The sequence below is a fragment of the Mesoplodon mirus genome (genome assembly GCF_964341445.2).
Source record: "Mesoplodon mirus genome assembly, chromosome: 4".
Taxonomy (NCBI): domain Eukaryota; kingdom Metazoa; phylum Chordata; class Mammalia; order Artiodactyla; family Ziphiidae; genus Mesoplodon; species Mesoplodon mirus.
Genome location: NC_138979.1, coordinates 46,088,006 through 46,110,502, shown reverse-complemented (window position 1 = coordinate 46,110,502; position 22,497 = coordinate 46,088,006). Strand labels below are relative to the sequence as shown.

At 38.4% G+C, this 22,497-nt stretch overlaps 1 protein-coding gene across 4 annotated transcripts in view; it reads left to right on the top strand.

Annotated features, from left to right (window-relative positions):
* The window catches only part of RAB27A (RAB27A, member RAS oncogene family), a 96,556-nt gene that overhangs the window by 60,817 nt on the left and 13,242 nt on the right, over positions 1-22,497 (top strand). For all 4 annotated transcript variants that reach the window (XM_082618368.1, XM_082618367.1, XM_082618366.1 and 1 more), the window contains 3 exons: positions 9,466-9,640; positions 16,685-16,770; positions 18,759-18,862. In XM_082618368.1, the coding sequence (XP_082474494.1) occupies positions 9,488-9,640; positions 16,685-16,770; positions 18,759-18,862 (343 nt within the window). In that variant the 5' untranslated portion in view covers positions 9,466-9,487. The remainder of the gene's footprint in view (positions 1-9,465; positions 9,641-16,684; positions 16,771-18,758; positions 18,863-22,497) is intronic.

Sequence of the window (22,497 nt, the reverse complement as noted above, 5' to 3'; positions counted from 1 at the left end):
AGGCTCTTCGCTTCTACCTCTTCAGGACTTAATAGCCGAATTCCCTCTATGAATCAGTTGGTCTTGCAGCTACCTTCCAGGTAGCTTAGGTCACTCCTCCTTTTCCATTTTTGGAAAATATTTTTACTCCATTCTTTAGGAGATTTATTAGGTTCAGTGTCCCTCTTCAGGAATAGTGGAAAAAGCACCAGTCTTAATGCCATAAGGTCAGTGTTCAAACCTTAATCTCTCGTAGTCATAAGAACAGCTACGATACATTGATCTCCATCATGCATTTTGCTACTCACTTTACACCAGTAGGTGGTGGTTCCCTGTTTGAATTGAGGAGACCCTGACTCCAACACCTATGTCTTACTGTTTTCTATATGCTCACAAAAAGCAACCACTGAGTGGGAGTAGACTTTACAGGTTTTGCACTTCTGTGGATTTCTTGGAGAATTCCAAGAATTCTCCAAGAATCTCCTGCTTCACGGTGTCATTAGGAAGCACGTTTAGCCATGGGTGGGACATTCCATTGCAGGGACATGTGGTTGTGGCCATTATGGGGCTACTTTCACCTTATTTGAGATATTACTCAGCAAACCAAACAGCCACTCCTATTGCCACTGTATTGTCTATATTTTACAAAGGACAGATTCTGTAGTACGCCTTTATTCCTATTACCCTGTGTCTATAAAATAAAATGTACTTGTCATAAACTGTAAGTAAATAACACCCAGTATTTACTTTCCATAAATTTCTGTAAACAGTTATATTCTGATTGTAAAAGAGGCGTGGGCAGCAAATAATGTCTTTTGAGTAAATGAATCGATGATCTCCATATCTTAAAAAAACAAAAAAGCCAGTATCTCATTTGAGTTGTTGACAGTGGTCTTCCAGAAGAACATTTGCTACTTTCAAGAATCATTCCAGTGCCCCCTTCTTTCTTAATGTGTAGTTGCTTGTATTATTTGACTACTGGCTTATGTTAGTCACCTACTGAGGTGATGGTAACATTTCAGAAATAGTAGGTCAACTCCTGGATTGAGACTGCTTATTTTTTCTTTATTCTGGTCTTTCTCTTTAATACTCATAAGGAATTGCAAATGGCTGAAGGATGCTTTTACAAATGATATATTTGGATGTCCTGGTAGTATTTGGGAATGTATATTTAATTCAACAGTGTTTGTAGATGATTTTATTTCTTCTCTGAATAACTTACTATGTTGGAATATCATCGAATACTATAATTTAGGCTTTTCACTTTGTGTAATTGGGGAAAATGGAATATTCCTGTGTAACAGGCACATTTATAAATATTAAGCCAAATTGTATGTAAATTTAGATTGTCAATTTTTAGCTACGTACCTCTCTTCTCAGTGTTAAGGGTGGATCTATTATATCACTATGAAACAGATTCCAATTTCTGTCTATTCTTCAATGCCATTACATTTCTACTTACTTCTCTCTACCTAAGATCTTGGCACAAACAAGATAAGCTCTTTGTTTATAATTTCATCTATTCTACTGTCAACCTATTCAGGAGGGCAGAAACCTATCTACTCACACCAGATCAGAAACTGAGAAGAGGAAGGTCACGTGCACAGAGGGCAGAGGCTATCTCCTCTTGTGGAAATGGGGAGCCCCACTCTTGGGCAGTACACATCTTACTTTTGCAGTGAAAGTAAATGTATTTCACTTCAGGGTATAGCAATTGCAGTGATCTAAGACAGTTGTAGCCAGGACTCATCTGGTAAACACAAGTTGCCCCTACTCATATCTTGGTACAATATAAAATGCTGCTTTTTTTTTTTTGGTTTTTCCTTGTGGCTTGTGAGATCTTAGTTCCCCGACCAGGGATCGAACCCAGGCCCCCTGCAATGGAAGCATGAGGAGACTTAATCACTGGACCACCAGGGAATTCCCCATTATAAAATGCTTTTATGATGAACACTCTAGCTCTGAAATTGCCCAAAATCACCCAGTTAAAACTCATTGTTGGGCTTCCCTGGTGGCACAGTGGTTGAGAGTCCACCTGCTGATGCAGGGGACATGGGTTCGTGCCCCAGTCCGGGAAGATCCCACATGCCACGGAGCGGCTGGGCCCGTGAGCCATGGCCGCTGAGCTTGCACGTCCGGAGCCTGTGCTCCGCAACAGGAGAGGCCACAGCAGTGAGAGGCCCGCGTACCACAAAAAAAAACCCCAACTCATTGTTAGATTGGAATGCCAAGGTAGCTTTTGTGATAGAGACCTCATAAATGATTGCACCTAAATTGACTTTCTTTCTCTATTTTTCGTAAAGGTTCAGGTACTGGTTACATTAAGAATAGGTTATAAAATTACATGCCTTGCCAAATAAGAACTTGATAAGGCTATACGTTAGTAATAGTATTGCTAAAAAGAAGTTTCAGTTGTTGAACACTTAACACAAACCAAGCAATGTGCTAAAACTTTCTGTGGATTATGTCACTTCATCCTTAAAGTAACCCAGTGAGGTTAGTAATGTTATCTCCACTTTGTAGTTGAAAGAGAGGAGACTTAGTTTGAAGAACTTGGACCAAGTCACACCAAGAAGAGTCCAGAATTTGAACCCAAGCCTACGTGCCACCACATTAAGAAAACAACGTTCTCTTTATGTCTTACCCAGACATTAAGTTCCACTTAAGGATGATAAAATAGAACCATGTCTACTACCATTCATGACACATAGTAGTTGTTCAGGTAATATTATCCCTCCCTGCTTTTTTACTCTCTGTATTAAATGTGGTTGATAGAGGGAAAATTGGGCTTTTAAAAACTGGCTTATCTGGAGTAGATTTTGAATGATTCTGCCTAGTGATTGGGGATCGTAAGGTTGGAATCTTTGACTGAATTTAATAGGAAGTTTCATGGAGAATTTGGGCTATAGTGTGTCTGTGTGTGTGTGTGTGAGAGAGAGAGAGAGCTTTCCCGTTTGCACTTAACTAAAATCAATTTCTTCTATCTTATTTCCTGAAAAGCAATTAAAATATATTTTATTTTTTAAATAAGGAAGAAGATCATTGACTTTCTCTCACCAGGCAATTATCACCACATGGTACATGTTGGGGAAGTAGGTGTTCCTTGCTTTCTGTTGTTAATCTGATGAGAGCGAGGGTGGAGATCACTTTGAAAAAATATTTGTGTAAGGAGGAGAGAGAGATGTGAGATGAAGAAGAAAATCTTTCGCCTGTCTCAAATTGAGGGCATTCTTGACTTTTTAGAAGACATTTCCATGAGGTATTTAGATGCTACTTCCTCCAGGAGGTACAGTGTTTAAAGAAGTGACCTTAGGTTCAAGTGCTCTCCATAGATTCTTTATTTTTCTTTTTTTGATAAAATTTATTTTATTTTATTTTATTTTTTACATTTTTATTGGAGTATAGTTGATTTACAATGTTGTATTAGTTTCAGGTGTATAGCAAAGTGAATCAGTTATACATATACATATATCCACTCTTTTTTTTTTTTTTAAGATTCTTTTCCCATATAGGCCATTATATCTCCATAGAGTCTTTTTTTTTTTAATCTTATTTTTCGATTAGGGATTCAGTTCTTTCTTCATTTCTAAGAAAGAATATTGCCTTCGTATTGACCCTTCAGAGCTAGACTGCTTGATGATGCTAATAGCAGTTAATACTTATACAGGACTTACTGTGTGCTAGGCACTGTTCTAAACTAAACTTTATATGTATACTCAATCCTCACAACAGCCCTCTGAGATAGGTTTACTGTTGTGCTCCATCAAATCTAAAATGTGTTGATGCTGCATTCTTGATTTTGCTTAGAAGTTGCTAATGAAAGGTTTCACACAACTGTATTTCCAGTGCCACCTTATTTAATAACAATTGCAAGATGTCATGGGTGGTAAGACTGTGAAATATAAGATGCATCCCACTTACCCCACTTTTAAAGAAGTTAAGAAAGCAGATACATGATAGTATTAATAAAATAGTTTATCATTCCCATTGTTAAGATGGGGATCCTGAGGCAAAAGACATTAAATTTTCTAAAGTGACATGACTGGATTCATATCCAGGTGATTCAACTCTAGAGTCCTTGCTCTTAACTTCCACTTTTTTTATGTCTCTCAACAATTCATTGGAATTGAGCGCATGTTAATATGTGGAGAGACTGCCCAAGACCCCCTTCCTCATCCTTTCATTGTGGCATTCATGATAGACTGGCACCGAGATTCTTCCGAGGGAGGAAGTGTGTGTGATGTATGTATCACCTGCCTTTAGGGCTGTGATGAGGGCTGTTACACTAATGCATGTAAAGTGCCTGACATGTGGGCATCTTACTTATTTTTAGCAAGAGCAGTGCAATTGGGAGGCCTTGATGAACTAGCTTCCCAAGCATCAATATGCTGGAGTGCTTGCTGGAAATTGTGTGCACAAAATGCTGTTTGGGTGCCCCAAATTCTGCATTGTGTATTTTTACTGTTTCCCTGTCTGCTCTAAAATGCCAACATAAAAATAATTTGTTATTTCCATAATTGGGGAGTGGAATATTTTTTTTTCTGAAGAACAGGTTCCAGAAACACCACTCAGGACTTGAGTAACAAAAATAAAAAGCAAAAATAATTTTTATTTTTTTAATTAAAAAATTTAAAAAAATGTTTATACTTAAAAAAATTCTTTTTCTTTTTTAAAAAATAAATTTATTTATTTTTTATTTTTATTTTTGGCTGCGTTGGGTCTTTGTTGCTGCGCGTGGGCTTCCTCTGGTTGCGGCGAGCGGGGGCTACTCTGTTGTGGTGCGCAAGCTTCTCATTGCGGTGGCTTCCCTTGTTGCAGAGCATGGGCTCTAGGCACGTGGGCTTCAGTAGTTGTGGCACGTGAGCTCTAGAACGCAGGCTCAGTAGTTGTGGCGCACGGGCTTAGTTGCTCTGCAGCATGTGGGATCTTCCAGGGCCAGGGCTTGAACCCGTGTCCCCTGCATTGGCAGGCGATTCTTTTTTTTTTTTTTTTTTTTTTTTGCTGTACGCGGGCCTCTCACTGCTGTGGCCTCTCCCGCTGCGGAGCACAGGCTCCGGACACACAGGCTCCGCGGCCATGGCTCGCGGGCCCAGCCGCTCCGCGGCATGTGGGATCTTCCGGGATCGGGGCACGAACCCGTGTCCCCTGCATCGGCAGGCGGACTCTCAACCACTGCGCCACCAGGGAAGCCCGGCAGGCGATTCTTAACCACTGTGCCACCAGGGAAGCCCTGATTTTCTTTTTTTTAATGTGGATCATTTTTAAAGTCTTTATTGAATTTACAATATTGCTTCTGTTTTATGTTTTGGTTTTTTGGCCCTGAGGCATGTGGGATCTAAGTTCCCTGACCAGGGATCAAACCCTCACGCCCTGCATTGGAAGACGAAGTCTCAACCACTGGACCGCCAGGGAAGTCCCCAAAATAATTTTTAATAATATGAAGATGGTTCTACGTGAAGACCTACCAGAAGCTGAAACTTAACATTTAGTTGTCTTTACCTCGTGGTGGTAAGCGGTGGCGAGACAACCACATATAGGACTGCAGGATGGGTTTGGGATTGTAGTCTGCTATGGACTAGAATTATTTTCTCCTGAAAGATGGAATGATTCCATTAACTCTAGGCTTTGACTAACTGACTGTAAGCTCAGATAAGGAACCTGTCACCACCAATACCCTAAAAAAATCTCTGTCAACAATTTGAAGAGCTGCCTGTTCCCTGAATACTTTTATTTCCTAGCAGCTTCCTTACTCTTTAGAATTCTGGTCTCTGTTAACCCAGACCAGCCTGGTCATTGTGACCAACTTAGGGTAAACTCTAAATAGCATCCCAATTTGCTAAAGGTTCCCCCCAGCTGAAATCTCTATTTTATTGTTGGATTACAGATCAGTGTTTTGCTGCCAGGTCCTTGAGATAAGGCAGGAGGTGAGTTCTCAACCAAGGAAGCCTGTGTCACTCATCATACCTTTCCCTGTTGTTTATCGTATTCTCCTCTGCCAGTATCCCTTCTCCCAACCTGTTTACTGTACTCCAACACGTACAAGCTGTTCAAGTGTAGAAAGAGACTATACTGTGATGGAGATAAATATTTGAGTACAGATTGTCTACAGTTGGGGTAATTATAAGTAAAATTTTAAGTTTGTTGATTTGGTATAAGTTTAAAGCACGAAATCATTGCTTTTGGTGCTTCTGAGTATCATTGTACATTTTTAGTCTTGAACTGTTTGAACATCTTATCAGTCAACTTGGACTGTTTTGAACCAGTTTTTACCTTCAACTACAAGATGTTTGATAAAATTAGAGCAACTATGACCCAGTTGGAGATAGATTTAAGTGGTCAGCACTAGCTTGATTCAGTAAAATATGCTCTGAACCAATCAAACCTTAGGTGAGCCAGTCAGAACCTACTTGTCCAGGTCAGAGCTTATTTGAGCTAGCTAAAACCAGTGTGAAGCAATTTGAGCTCTTAAAACCAGACCTAAATGATTTTGGTTAGATACATGTGGTTTTGACCAAAGTGGCTTTAGATCAATCAGAAATGGTTTTGTAGGTAGAATGTCTTTGAACTTAACTCTTTCACTCTGAACCAGAATGAACCATTGAGATCCTTTTGAACAAGTATGAATTTTTTAGTATGGATCAGAGTGCTTTATACAATTTAAACCCGTTCTTAAGCTGGTCATAACCCTTTTGAAATTGACATATCTACTTAAAATTAATTGAAAATGGTTTGAACCAGTCAAAAAAGAAGGTGATGTTTGCTGACTCGGTAAACTACTGTGAGCCAGTCAGCAATCTTTTGTGCCAGAAATACATGTTTTGAGCTGCCCAGAGGCAATTTCAGAAATTGTTCTAGGTCTTCAGAGCCTGTCTGATCTGTCCAGAATCGGGAGAAGAGAGTGAGGCAACATTTACTGAGTACCCGGCATATGCCAAGCATTGTGCTGGGCACTCCACAAAGAGTATCTCATTCAATCCTTAGAACAATGGTGTGAAGTAGTGTACATTACCTTCTTTTTCATGGAATGGAAACCTGAAAATCCAAGACTGAAAAACATCTGAGTAGCCAGTATGTGGGAGATATGGAATCCAATCCAGCTCTGCTTGACTTCAGAAGTCACATGTTTCCTGTTAGGCTACCTTGTATGATATCCTACCTGGTCACTTTTAAATCCAACATCCATTTGTAAAAACTTGAGTAATGGCCACAAAGCTTGAGGTAGAATGGACATTGGACTTGAAGTTAGGAGACACATGTTCTAGACTGTGCAAATGAGTTAAACTCTCTGGGTTCTGCTTCATTCTTTAGCAAACTGAACCCAGAAAATGGAAGGTCTGAGCATTTATTTTCAGGTCAGCAAGGCAGATAATTGTCTAAAGGTGCAGTCTGAAGAGTATAAAATATGATTAATTTCAATGGTGGTGTCTATACCTTCAGTTGTGGTATTTTGTTTGTTAACACTTCCTTTATGATGGTTTGGTTTGGGAACAAACTGTTACATATTGCTGTCATCACGAATAGAAGACAAAACCCACGAAGATCATTTGTAGACTTACCTGTGTAATTCTTCTCCCATGATAACTAAACATATTAAATTTTGGTGCAGCAGAGATAGGTTCATCTGTCTTTGAATGCCATTCAAGTAGGTTTAGAGAATTCTAGAAGAGTATGCCATTGGTGACAACATTTTCTCCTGTACCTGAAATGATACAGAAACTAGTTATAAAAATGACCAACTTTTTTCAAAATAAAAGTAAAGAGGAAATAAGGTAGCCACAGCGACTTCTTGCATCATTCTCCTTGCAAAATTTGGAGTTGCTTTCTGCTTCCTCATTTATTTGGAGGGGAGCCCCCCCCAAAATGATTCAATGTTATCTGGACCTACTTTTCAATTCTTAGCTCTTATTTATGAATAACTTGGAGCCACGTGAGATGCTGTGATAAAACATACTAGAATCTTTATTTGTATCCAAGTGGTCATCTTCTAGAGAGGCATTCTGTTACACACCATTAATACTGGCAACCCACACCTGTGAGTACAGAAGCTATAACATAGGATAGCCATCATCTGTACAGTGTCACACCTTATAGTGTGCAAATAGAATGCCAAATGTTTGTAGAGGCTTTGCTCTTGTCGACTGACCAGCCATATCTGAATGTGAGGCCACAGCTCTGCACTAAGGGACTCTGTGGAAGTCACTGCAGCAGCTCTTGGGGATCAGAATTCAGGATTTTTGAGCATAAGGTGAATCACCAAGTTGAGGATTGGGTGGGGGAGGCAACCTTGAAAATCAATAAATGTCCTTGCCTGAGCTTTTATGAATTTTATGGATCTATAGAAATAATCCTATAGGAAGCGTTGAGAATTGTGGTAAAGTTTCTGGGCAGGAGATGGCTGGGTGAAAAGGGGACAATGAGAGGAAAATCAGCAGCATCTAATGTAGGGCATATGGTGTGTATGTGGATGGGTGAATATGCATGTTGAATGGGCAGGTAGAGTTGTCAGTGGTAACGGAATAGCTGATTGTTTTTCTGATTTTCAGGAGGGTTTATCGGTATTAGAAATGGGAGGAAACAAGAAGTAAGCCTTCCCTGGAGACAGACTATATTTCTAGTCAGACTGATATTTTGAATAGTTTGAATCTATTTAGAGGATAAAAACAAATCTTGAAAAGTGCTGATTGCAAAGGATAAAAAGTAACCATGGTTAGGTCTTGCTGTAAAACTAAGAATATTTCTTCTCAAAGGTAGACTTCTGGCCAATATTGAAGAGCTGAATTGGTAGCATTTCCTGTAGAATTCCAAGGCAAATGGAGATAAATGAGCCCTTCATGGTGGAACTCAGTTCTCAAGTGAGCAGTGATACTCTAGAAAGATCTGATTTAACATGTAGTAACAATAATAATTTGTAAGGAAGCTGCAAACCAAGTTTTACTTGTGAACTTAACATTATCTCTGAAGGAATGATAATCACATGTGAAAATGCATAGGATAAATGAAATTGCCTCAATGTCCAAGTAAAAAAAGAAAAGCCAAGGATGCAGCACTAGGAGACTTTGAAAAAGGAGGGGCAGTTGGAACCACTTGCACTCTAAGAATTATTGTTGTTCCTGTAATATTCTCCTTCCTCCGTTCTTTCTTTGTTTTGTCAACTCTTGTTCTACACGATCTGCGTATAAGCCTTAGTGACCATTATCTTCTTGATTTTCATTCTCACTTGGAATTTTTGTCTTAACAGTACTATAATATGCACGATAAATTTAACCTAAACTGTTAGTTATTTACAAGTTCAGTAGCATCTCATCTAGCAAATGATTAAGTCCTTGGGATAGTGAATAATGTCTAATCCTCTCTCCACTTAGGCACATAGGTGTTATGTAGAAGTACTTGATGAACTGGGTATTAAAGGAAGTCATTTTCTTCATGGAAGATTCTAATATTTTCTGATCGGTTTTTGGTAAATATACATTTGTTTGTATTTTTCAGGTGAACCACTGAGTTCTTCATTATGTCTGATGGAGACTATGATTACCTCATCAAGTTTTTAGCTCTGGGAGACTCTGGAGTAGGGAAGACCAGTGTACTTTACCAGTACACAGATGGTAAATTTAACTCCAAATTTATCACGACAGTCGGCATTGATTTCAGGGAAAAGAGAGTGGTAAGTTCTGTATCCTTCTATATAAAAACATAATCTGAGTCAACATTTGCCTGTCTGTTTTGTTTACTTTGTAGGAATTAGGAGGACAAAGGTTGGAATCTAAAATTAAAGGGTACATATAAGAGTGTATTATGTTCAGTCTGGGCAATGTGATTAAAGGCTGTAACTGAGGACACTTCATATAAAATCAAGCAGATAAAATAAAAGTGAAGATTTCAAAAAATTTCCTTGATACTCTTTTGGCTGGTATGTTCCTTCTGATTTCCACAAAGTTATTTGTGGAATTTGCTTCGTACCTTTGTTATGAAGCTTGCAATCTTCCCTGCTCCTCATACCCCTGTTTTGTGGGCTACTTCTTCCATTTTTGATATCATTTTTAATGGATTTTCTCTTAATTAAGGCCTCAGCAATCGCGTGTGGAACACTAAGTGGCAGAACTCATTGATCCCACCAGGAGTGTGAGGTTGGAGTAGGGATGGGAATGGTGGTAGGGCAAATGGATCTGGGAGGTAACCAAGGGAACAGCAAGGTTCTGCAGAATAAGGGAAGAGGATATTTAAAAAATATATATTTAATTTATTTTTCAAAGGACAGCAAGACAAGTTATTGTGGGGTAGGGAGGAAGGCAGGAGGTTAGTATGTCCAGGAACTACATTTCTTACTGAAAAAGCAGCTGTTCCCATGAAGCAGGTCAACAAGTAGTCAGGAGATTAATGACAAAAACCCTGCAGTGGAGAGTATTCTACCTGGGAAAAATGAATGGTCTCTGGCTTCTAGGACAGAAATATTCATTCCCTCTGATCCACCCTAAGCCTTCCACTACCAGAGAGTCTGGGTTTTTTTCTTTTTTTTTTTTTCTTTTTAAAAATTATTTTTAAATTGAGGTATAGTTGCTGTACAATATTGTATAAGTTTCAGGTGTACAATATAGTGATTCACAATTTTTAAAGGTTATATTCCATTTATAGTTATTATAAAATATTGGCTATATTCCCTGTGTTGTGCAATATATCCTTATAGCTTATTTATTTTATATATAGTAGTTTGTACCTCTTAATCCCCTACCCCTATCTTGCCCCTCCCCTATATGCTTGTGATTATATTTATTAACAAATCCCCATTTTATAACTTTGTTTTTTAAAAATAACTTTATTGAGATATAATTTATATAAAATTCACCCATTTAACATGTACCATTCAGTGGTTTTTTAGTATATTCACAGTTGTGCAACTGTCACCACTACCAAATTTTAGAACATTTCATCACCCCAAAAGAAACCTCATATCCTTTAGCATTTTTCCATTTTCCCTCCCCCAGCCACTAATCTACTCTCTGGATTTGGATTTATCATGTAAATGGAATCATACAATATGTGGCCTTTTGCGTCTGGCTTCTTTTACTTAGTGTAATGTTTTCTGCATAACGTTGTATCATGTATCAGAACTTTATTCCTTTTTATGATCAAATAATATTCCATTGTATTGGTATACCACATTTTGTTTATCCATTCATCCATTGGTGGACATTTCGGTTGTTTCACTTTTTAGCTGTTATGAACCATACTTTTATTAATATTCATATTAATAGAAGTATCATATCATTTCAGTCACCATTAAGTGTAATATAAGCTGTGCATTTTTCATAGATGCCGTTCTTCAGGTCAAGGATGTTCCCATCTATTCCTAATTTGTTGAGCATTCTTATCATGAAAGGTGTTGGACTTTTTCAAATGCTTTTTCTGCATCTATTGATATGGTCGCATGGTTTTAGTCCTTTATTCTATAACTGTTCTATTCCATTACAAATCAGTATTGATTGATTTTTGTATGTTATACCAATTTTGTTGTTCTCGTGATAAATTCTACTCAGTCATGTTATATAATCCTTTATATATTTTTCTGGATTCTTTTTGCTAGTATTTTGGTGTCTGTATTCAGAGTGGATATTGGTCTGTAGTTTTTTATCCCCTTGTATCTTTGATTTTGGTGTCAGGATAATATAGGCCTCATAAAATGAGGTGGGAAGTATTTCCTTCTTTTCTGTATTTTGGAAGAGTTAGAGAAGGATTGGTGTTAATTTTTCTGTAAACATTTGATCAGATTCATCAGTGAAGACATTTGGGTCTGGCCTTTTCTTTGTGGGAAGTTATTTTTATTATGAATTCAGTCTTCTTATTGGTTATATATTTCTTTAGATTTTCTATTTTTTCTTGAGTTAGTTTCAATTGTTTGGGTCTAGGAATTTCTCCATTTCTTCTAAGCTATCTAATATTTTGGCATACAGTTGTTCATACTATTCCTTTATAATCTTTTTACATATGTAAGGTTGGTAGTGTTGTCCTTTCTTTCATTTCTGATTTTAAGAATTTGAGGGCCTCCCTGGTGGCGCAGTGGTTGAGAGTCCGCCTGCCGATGCAGGGGATACGGGTTCGTGCCCCGGTCTGGGAGGATCCCATATGCCGTGGAGCGGCTGGGCCCGTGAGCCATGGCCGCTGGGCCTGCGCATCCGGAGCCTGTGCTCCGCAACGGGGGAGGCCACAACAGTGAGAGGCCCGTATACCGCAAAAAAAAAAAAAAAAAAAAAAAAAAAAAAGAATTTGAGTCTTCTATTTTTATCCTTGATTAGTCTAACTAAAAGTTTATCAATTTTCTTGATTCTTTTTTCAAAGAAAAGTTCATTTATTTCTACTCTAATCTTTCTTATTTCTTTCCTTCTGCTTGCTTTGGATTTAGTTTACTCTTATTTTTCTAGTTTTTTGAGGTTGAACTTTAAGTTATTGATTTGAGATCTTTCTCATTTTTTAATATAGGTGTTTACTGCTAAAAATTTCCCTCTGAGCACTGCTTTAAGTTCACTTGATATTTTTTGTATGTTGTGCTTTTCATTCATCTAAAAGTATTTTCTAGTTTCCCTTGTGTTTCTTCTTTGACCCATTGGTTATTTAAGACTGTATTGTTTAATTTCCACATGTTCATGAATTTTCCAAATTTCTTTCTGTTAATGATTTCTAATTTTACCACATTGTGGTTAGAGAACATACTTTTTATGACTTCAGTTTTTTTAATTTATTGAGGCTTGTTTGATGACCTAACATACGGTCTGTCCTTGAGAATGTTTCATGTGTACCTGAGAAGAATGTGTATTTTGCATTTGTTGGGTGAAATCTTCTGTAGATGTCTATTGTGTCTAATTGGCTTACAGTGTTCTGCAGGTCTTCTGTTTCCTTGTTCATCTGCCTGCTTGTTTTATCCATTATTGAAAGTAGAGTATTGAAGTCTCTAAATATTATTGTCAAATTGTTCATTTCTCTTTTTATCCCTATGTATCCTTAATAAATCAGCCCTTTTATCATTCTAAAATATCCTTCTTTGTCTCTAATAACTCTTTTTGTCTTCAGGTCTATCTTGTCTCATATTAGTATAGCCACTCCAGCTCTCTCTTTGTTATTGTTTGCATGGTATATATTTTTTTCATGCTTTTCCCTACACCTTTTTGAATCTAAAGTGTGTCTTTTGTAGATAGCATATAGTAGGATCATGTTTTTAAATCCATTCTACCAACCCCTGCCTTTCACTTGGAGTCTTTAATACATTTACATTCAATATAATTACTGATAAAGTAGGATTTATATCTGCCATTTTGCTACTTGTTTTCTGTGTATCTTATCTTTTTTCTGTTGTTTCGTTATTTCTTTGCAACTGTGTTACATAGATATTCTCTAGTGTACTATTTAAATTCCCTTCTCATTTTTTACTATATATTTTTTGAATTATTTTCTTAATAGTTCCCCTAGGGATTACAGTTGTCATCTTAATTTTTAACAATCTAGTTTGGATTAATACCAACTTAATTTCAATGCCATGCTCTGCTCTTATGTGGCTCTATTTCCTACCCCTTACTTTGCACTGTTATTGTCATACAAATTGCATCTTTATACACTGTGTGCCCATCAACACAGGTTTATGATTATTAATTTATGCAATTGTATTTTAATCAGATGGAAGAAAAGAGTTGCAAAAAACCATTTATACTATCTTTTATATTGACCCACATAGTTATCTTTACTGGTGCTCTTTATTTCTTTGTATGGATTCAAATTACTGGCTAGGGTCCTTTCATCTCAGCCTGAAGCTCTGTCTTTATTATTTCTTGCAGGGCAGTTCTGCTAGCAATGAATTTTCTGTTTTTGTTTATCTGAGGATGTCTTAATTTCTCTTTTAATTTTAAAGGATAGCTTTGCTGGATATAGGATTCTTGGTTGACAGTCTTTTTTCTTTCAACACTTTTTGTCATCCTACTTTCTTTTGGCCTTCATTTTTTTTTGATGATAAATCATCTTTTAGTCTTATTGGGATCCCTTGCATGTACTGAATCACTTTTCTCTTGCTGCTTTTAAAATTCTCTCTGTCTTTTGATTTTGACAGTTTGGTGGTGATATGTCTAGTCAATATCAGCAAGCTTATCCTTCTTGGAGTTTAGTGAGTTTCTTGAATGTGGAGATGAATGTTTTTCATCAGATTTGGAAAGTTTTTGGCTATTATTTCCTCAAATATGTTTTCTGCCTCTTTCTATCTCTCCTTTTTTTTTTTTTTTTTTTTTTTTTTTTTCGGTACGCGGGCCTCTCACAGTTGTGGCCTCTCCCGTTGTGGAGCACAGGCTCCAGACGCGCAGGCTCAGCGGCCATGGCTCACAGGCCTAGCTGCTCCGTGGCATGTGGGATCTTCCTGGACCGGGGCACGAACCCGCGTCCCCTGCATCGGCAGGCGGACTCTCAACCACTGTGCCACCAGGGAAGCCCTCTCCTTTTTTTTAATTTTTATTTTTTTACGGGATTGCTAGTATGCATACATTGATATGTTTGATGGTGTTCCATAGGTCTCCAAGACACTCTTCACTTTTTAAAAAAAATTAATTTATTCATTTTTGGCTGTGTTGGGTCTTTGTTGCTGTGCATGGGCTTTCTTTAGTTGCGGCAAGTGGGGGCTACTCTTCGTTGCCATGCACAGGCTTCTCATTGTGGTGGCTTCTCTTGCTGTGGAGCACGGGCTCTAGGCACATGGGCTTCAGTAGCTGTGGCGCATGGGCTCAGTAGTGTGGCTTGCGGGCTTCAGAGTGCAGGCTCAGCAGTTGTGGCACTCAGGCCCAGCTGCTCCATGGCATGTGAGATCCTCCTGGATTAGGGCACGAACCCACATCCCCTGCACTGGCAGGTGGATTCCCAACCACTGTACCACCAGGGAATTCCCTCTCTTCACTTTTATTCATTCTTTTTTTTTTTCTTTTGTGACTAGACTAGGTGATCCCAATTGACCTATCTTTAGATGCAGTGATTATTTCCTCTGCCAGTTTAAATCTCCTCTTGAGCCCCTCTAGTAAATATTGCACTTCAGTTATAATTTTAACTCCAGAATGTCTGTTTACTACTTTTTATAATATCTATCTCTTTATTGACATTCTCTATTCAGTGAGGCATTATTCTCATACTTTCCTTTGATTCCTTAGACATGATTTCCTTTAGTTCTTTGAACATATTTATAATAGCTGATTTAAAGTCTTGTAAGTGCAACATCTGGGCTTCCTTAGGAATGGTTTCTTTTGGTTGCTTTATCTGTGTGTGTGTTCCTATTTCTTTGTGTGTCTTATAAATTTTGTTGAGAACTGAACATTTACATTGATAGAATGTAGCAACTCTGGAAATCAGATTCCTCCCCATTCCCAAGGGTTTCTTGTTTTTCCAGTTTATTTTTGTTGTCACTGTTTGTTTAGTGATGTTCTTGGGCTAATTCTCTGAAGTCTGTATGTCTTGTTATATGCAGCTACTGAAGTCTCTCCTTAGTTAACTTAGTGGTCAGCTAATGAGTGGACAGAAAGTTTCTTAAATTCTTGAGCCAGCATATCTCTCAGCTTTCTCTGAGGGACTCTGTGTGTGTGTGCTGGGATGTTTGCTTAATGCTCCTGCAGGCAGTTTACAACTCTGCCTTAGCCTTCACTTCTGCTTGAGAAGAGCCTCAAGGTCAGCCAAAGGTGAGAGATTAGGGCATTTTTAGGTCTTTCCTGGACATATGTACAACCATGCACATGAGCCTGGCCTATTAGTTTCCAAGGAATATTTTGAAACTTTTCAAATCTCTCTGTGGACATCTCATATCTTATCTTTAAGATTTTTGGTTAGATTTTTGTTAGGTCCAACTGGTCTTGCTGCCTTTGGTAGCTGTGATGTTAAATAATTGCTGCTGATTGCTTTCAACAAAGGGTCTAAGGATAGGGTTTTCTCATAGAGCAAGTTAAGTCAGATAAAATAAAGATAAGACTTGGGAATGGAGCTTTACAGGCAGATTTCAGACACTACTCTGGGGATGAGACTTCTGGGGAACTCCAAACCTGTCTGCCTCTCCTTCCTACAGTGGTTGCTGCACTGATGGTTTTCACAGCTACTGTAGTTGTGCATTTGTTGGTTTTCAAGGCTACAGTGGAGCTGGGGAGGGGGAATGGGAATATGACAAGTTAAAACGGCACAAAATTTACAATTTTTACTGATATTCAGCTGCTTTTCTTGAATAGGTGCTCCTTGGAATGTTGCAAGCTTTTGTTAATTTTAAGGATTTGGAAAAAGTTGATTTTGACTGTTTTTGCCAGTGTTTTTATTGCTTTGATGGAGGAAGAGATTTTCAGAGGCCCTTCCTATAAAATTGTTTTAAGAGTACTTTTTAAAGATAGGATGGGGAGAAGGTAATATTTCCTGAAACTAGTGACCTGAGGGGACTTTGAGGAAAGGTGAGCTGATTATTATTTTTTTAATACAAATTATGTATTACTTGTATATTTTGTAATATATTTATAAAGATATATAATGTGCATACATCATTTAATACAAATTATTGTGTTACCCAAAGACGATTATTTGGAATAAAATACAAATAAGATTGTATTCCAGATGGGATTTCCTTTAGAAGTTTAGATGCTTAGGGGAGTTGTACTGAATAGGAAAGTAAGAAGAAGTTCTCTCAGAAGTTCTCTTTTTCTCTTTCATTTTTCCATTTTAGGTGTACAGAGCCAATGGACCAGATGGAGCCACTGGCAGAGGCCAGAGAATCCACCTGCAGTTATGGGACACAGCAGGGCAGGAGAGGTATGAGATCTTTAGTTATGTGCTCCTTACTGGAGGAAAGGGGAAAAACAGCTACGCTCTTCCCACAGTGACCTGAGCAGGAAAAGGCCAGCTGATTAGTTGATTTGCACCTGGGTAAGACATGCTGCCAAATTAGCAGGAAATGTATCAGTCTGAGATGATAATGGTGGCTTTATTTCATACAAGGTCAAAGGAAAAATGAATCCTTTTCAAAATGGAGCCTTTTACTTATGGACTTTTTTCTTTTTCTCCCACCCTTTTTTTAGACCTGTATACTTTTCTCCATTTGCTTTTGCTGTTTACTCAACCACAAAGAAAGCTGTAGAGTTGTATGCATTATTCTTACCTGATTGTTGAAACCTAGTAGAAAATATCATTGGAGTTAATTTATATGGTCAGAGGTTGCTTGACAAAAATGTCACATGAAATCTTAATATGAAGTTACTTTTTAAAAATTGCAGTATAGTTGATTTATAGTGTTGTGTTAATTTCTGCTGTATGGTAAAGTGATTCAGTTATACAAATATACACATTCTCTTTTATGTTCTTTTCCATTATGGTTTATCAGAGGATATTGAATATAGTTCTCTGTGCTATATAATAGAACCTTGTTGTTTATAATAGTTTGCATCTGCTAATCCCAAACTCCCAACCCATCCCTCCCCCACCCCTCTCCCCCCTTGGCAACCACAAGTCTGTTTGAAGTTGCTTTTAGTTAGCTATAGCTATGTTATCCCTCACAGTTTCCTTGAAGGATTTTGTTTGTTTAACTTTTTATCATGGGAAACTCCCGAGTATATGCAGAAGTAGAGAGGGGAGTACAGTGAACTCAGGTACTAATTCCCTGGTTTCAACAGCCATCAAGTTGTGGCCCATCTTACTTCACGTATATCCCTCACCTTTTCTCACCACCCCCACCGCCCAGTTATTTTGAAGCAAATCCCAAATAGCAAATTATTTCATTCATAACTATTTTGGTACGTATCTCTGAAAGATAAGTACTCTTTTTGTAAAAACATGGATTAGAAATACTTGAGAAAACTTAAAAGAGCGGATTAGATGACAGATTCGTACCAGTATTTTCTTCCCTGGAGCCTATGCCTGTCAGTTGCAGGCTTTGCATAAAAGCAAAATAAGAGAAAACCTGCTACTAGAGGGGGAGAGAGAGGGGAGAGAGCAGGATAAATCCTTGGTAGAGAGAGTACCAAGAAAGGGGAGACTGAGGCAATACTATCCCCACCTTAAAGCCAAAGAAATGGTTCTCAGAGATAAGAGATTTCTTTAGAGGCTGAAAATTAAAAGGTCATGGAACACATTGTGATGTTAAATCAAGTCAAGCTTTCACAGGACAAAGAAGACAAACCCAGCAAGCACCATTGCTTTTGGCCTATTTAACTCTTAATTGTACAATAAATTCTTGGCTGAGACTAAGGAATCACGAGCTAGTTCTTGTCATCCCTGTCCAGCAGGCTGGGTTTTTAAATCACATGGCCTATTAACACATAAACTTTTATCAGTTAGATAAATAACTGTATTATACATGTTTGGAATATCATCATCTAACTTATTTAAAATTTTTTTAAAGTTTACACAGATGATCTTTATTTTAAAAGAAAATTGCAAGTTTAACTTTGGATAATTGTTGGCATTTTAGAAAGTCTAGATTTGTTTTCACATATTCTTTCTTGCTCTAGATAACTATTTACTATATTTTGTATGCTATCCAATATTATTGATTATGTACATAATTTTACACTGTTGAAATTATCTATTAATGTAATAGCATAATTCAGTAAATCTTGCACAAATAAGATTTATGCATGTATAATGTGCACATATAATGTGAAATTACTAGAAACAGCGGCATGTTATTAAACATCTAACTTGTTTTTGATGAACTGTTGTAAGAGGCTGAGGGCACTGCTCGTGGCTTTATATTTCAAGAGTCGGGCCATGGTTTAGGTGACCAATCTGCTTTATGTTCCCAGGTTCCGCAGCTTGACAACCGCATTCTTCAGAGATGCTATGGGGTTTCTTCTGCTTTTTGATCTGACAAATGAGCAAAGTTTCCTCAGTGTCAGAAACTGGATAAGTAAGTGTTAATAGTCTCCCTGCCTCTTGCTTCCCACTCCCTGCAATAAAACCCCTTTTATATTCTACTTCTTTTGTAAGTTGTTCTGTAAGAGCTCCTAGTGCTGTTTAAGATGCTGTTTAAAGGAGCAACGCTCTTTAATGCTCTTTGAGGGGTGAAGATAACTGAAATACTCTGCTTTCCCTAGTCATGCTAACTTTCATTTGTCGAGTGCATCCTGCGCTCTAGATACAAGGATTGCTTTCTATGTAATCTCTTCATCAGTCTTTTCCACAAAGGGGACTCTTATCTGCATTTTATAGATGAGGAAACAGAAGCCTAGAGAAGTGCTATCAGGTATTTTACCATCCCAGGGTTTAAAACATATATTACATTGACCCTTTTGAAAACTTAATGGACCCTACCCCTGGCTCCATGTCTCTTCTGTATTTAGAGGCCCTCTTTCTACTTTTAGGGCTGGAGCATTTACCAGGAGGATCCCATCATAGAAACCTCTAGAACTGCATTGGCCAGAGTGGTCCCCAGCACAATATATATGAACCTGCATTTTGGCTCTTTGGAGACAGCCTAATCTCTTACATTTAAGATCCTACCACTTGACCAAATGTATCATTTTCTTGCCTTGCAAATGTACATTTTCCTCTGTTGGTTGTATTAGTGTTACCTTAGAGAATCTATTGTGAGGGCTGTGATGTTAAATCCTTAACATCCAAATCTTTAAAGTGAAAACACTTATTTCGAAACACCCACTACTTAAAAATTTGGAGTTTTGGTATTACGAAAGGGTAATGGGCTGTGGTTTTTATAGTAGAAAACCTTATTTTAAAAAATGAGGGACCTCCCTGGTGGCACAGTGGTTAAGAATCAGCCTGCCAGTGCAGGTGACACAGGTTCATGCCCTGGTCCAGGAAGATCCCACATGCCGTGGAGCACCTAAGCCCTTGTGCCACAACTACTGAGCCCACGTGCCACACTACTGAAGCCCGTGAGCCTAGAGCCCATGTTCCACAACAAAAGAAGCCACCGCACTGAGAAGCCTGTGCACTACAACGAAGAGTAGCCCCTGCTTGCCGCAACTAGAGAAAGCCCGCACAGCAACGAAGACCAAACACAGCCAAAAATAAATTAATTTTAAAATAAAAAAAAGAGTTTTTAAATAAGTAATTTATTAGTGCCTTGTTGTTTTCAAAGCATTTTCACATAGTTTATGTCTGATCCCCACGTGCCCCCTGTGAGCAGATGCAGGGAGGTGGTGTGTCCTAATTTTAGGATGAAGATGCTGAGCCTTACAGAGTAACAGACTTGTCCAATGACATGGAGCTTTTGGCTTTTGATTCAGTGGCCTTTTTTTCCCCTTGATTCAGTGGCCCTTTATGTTCTTTCTCAACTAAGTTGATCACTAAGAGTTGAAGAGCTATTTAATACTTTAAATATAGGTTCCCCAATTTAGTCATGCTTACTGGGCTTCACTTCGTTAAATGCCTGCCTGAGTCACACACCCTTACAATTGAATGGTGGTGGCTATTTCTAATCTCTTCTCATTCCTTGCTCATCATTCTCTCCTTTGCATCATCAGAACAGATTCTGGGGCTTTCTTAAGTCAAGCACTTTATAAGGATTGTTGTTAGAGATGGGCTCATAGAATCTTAGCATCGAAAGAGCATCAACCCACCTATTTTTCACTGGCAGAAACTGAAACTCTGGGCAAGATAAATCTTGTCCATTTGGGCTTTATGGCTAGTTAGATGAAGAACAAAATCATGTGAAATTATGTGTATGTATGTATTATTTTGTGTTTTCCTTATAGTGTAAAAGAATTCTTTTTGCCCCGTTGGGTAAAGAAAACATGCATATTGGAGATTTCACATCTTCAATGGAAAGTATTCTCCTCCCTCCAACCCCGTTTTTAAAAGAAAGGTATAAGGTTCAGTGTCAGAGGTGGTAAGAGCAAATCTTAATTAGGAATAAAAATTTGTTAATTATCTATACATTTTATTTTTCCTCTTCCTGTTAGTATTTTGACTATTAGAGGGATCATTCATTTCTTCTTTTTTTCGGTCAAATTAAAAAAAACAAAATATATATATATATATATACACACCGATGGTGATAGAAGAACAGAGGCAGTGTTGCATTGAGCAGGTAGCTGAGTCCTGGGTGCTGAAGGCCCGGGGGGAGGAAGCAGGTCTGCCCCCTCCCTTTGCTTCTGCAGAGCTGCATTGCAGTCCCTTCTCCCTTGACCCAAGATCTGTTCGTGCCCTCTTGGGCAAGGGGTAAGAGTCCCAAGGTGATCCCTGCTGAGTTTAGGAGACTGAATAGAGAGCTGTGTCCTCTGGGCCTGAATTTGAAATCTGAGAGGAATCAGATAGTTTTGTATCACTCACCTGTCTTTCTGGAGCTTGGAGGACAGACAAGCCAGTCATGCCCACAGGCAGCGTGTTTTGTAGGGAAACTCTAAAGCAGCCTATATTTCTAAACTTTTCTTCTGTAGCCTCACATAAATGGGACAAGAGCCCAGCAGATATAGTTTTAACGTATTTTTGCCTTTATAGTTTTATTCCTGTTATTCCCTCTGTCTGCAAAGCCCTCCCCACACCCACTCCCATATCCTTAAAAAGTTGAGTTTTACTTATTTGTTAAAATATAGCAAAATATGACCTCCATGAAATTTTCTGTGATAACTTTGTTGGATTAAATTTTTTCTCTCCTCTTAACTCCTATTACGTTTTGTACTACTTCCAGGGTCCTTATCACATACCACCTCTAGTTGTAGTTATTTATGTATGTGCTTTTTTCCTTGGTGAGATTTTTTAAAAGAATTAATCAATTTACTTAAAAATTTTTTAAAATTTATTCATTTGGCTGTGCCGGGTCTTAGTTGAGGCATGTGGGATCTTTAGTTGCAGCACGCGAACTCTTAGTTGTGGCATGTGGGATCTATTTTCCCTGACCAGGGATCGAACCCGGGCCCCTCGCATTGGGAGCGCAGAGTCTTTAGCCACTGGACCACCAGGGACGTCCCTAATTTACCTTTTTTTCTTTTTTGGCTATGTTGGGTCCTCATTACTGCGCACGGGCTTTCTCTAGTTGCGGCGAGTGGGGGCTACTCTTCGTTGCAGTGCACAGGCTTCTCATTGCGGTGACTTCTCTTGTTGCAGAGCACAGGCTGTAGGCACACAGCCTTCAGTAGTTGCAGCACGTGGGCCCCAGTACATGGGCTTCAGTAGTTGCAGTGCATGGGCTCAGTAGTTGTGGCACGTGGGCTCAGTAGTTGTGGCACACAGGCTTAGTTGCTCCACAGCATGTGGGATCTTCCTGGACCAGGGTTCGAACCCACAGTAAGTAATGCACAGATTTTGTAGAAAAGTTGGGAAAAAAGAAAAAGAAAAATTATCAATTATCGTACTTCCCAGACTCCTCAAAATAAATACTATTAAACATTACTACTGGTAATACACAGCAGCTCTAAATTCTTTATTATATTAACTTAATGGTTGTCAGGTGCAAGCATGCATCTAGATCCCCCCAGAGGGCTTGTTAAAACACAGATTCCAGGCCTCAAACCCAGCCTTCCTGATTCAGTAGATCTGGGGTGGTACCTGAGAATTTGCATTTCTAACAAGTTCCCAGGTGAT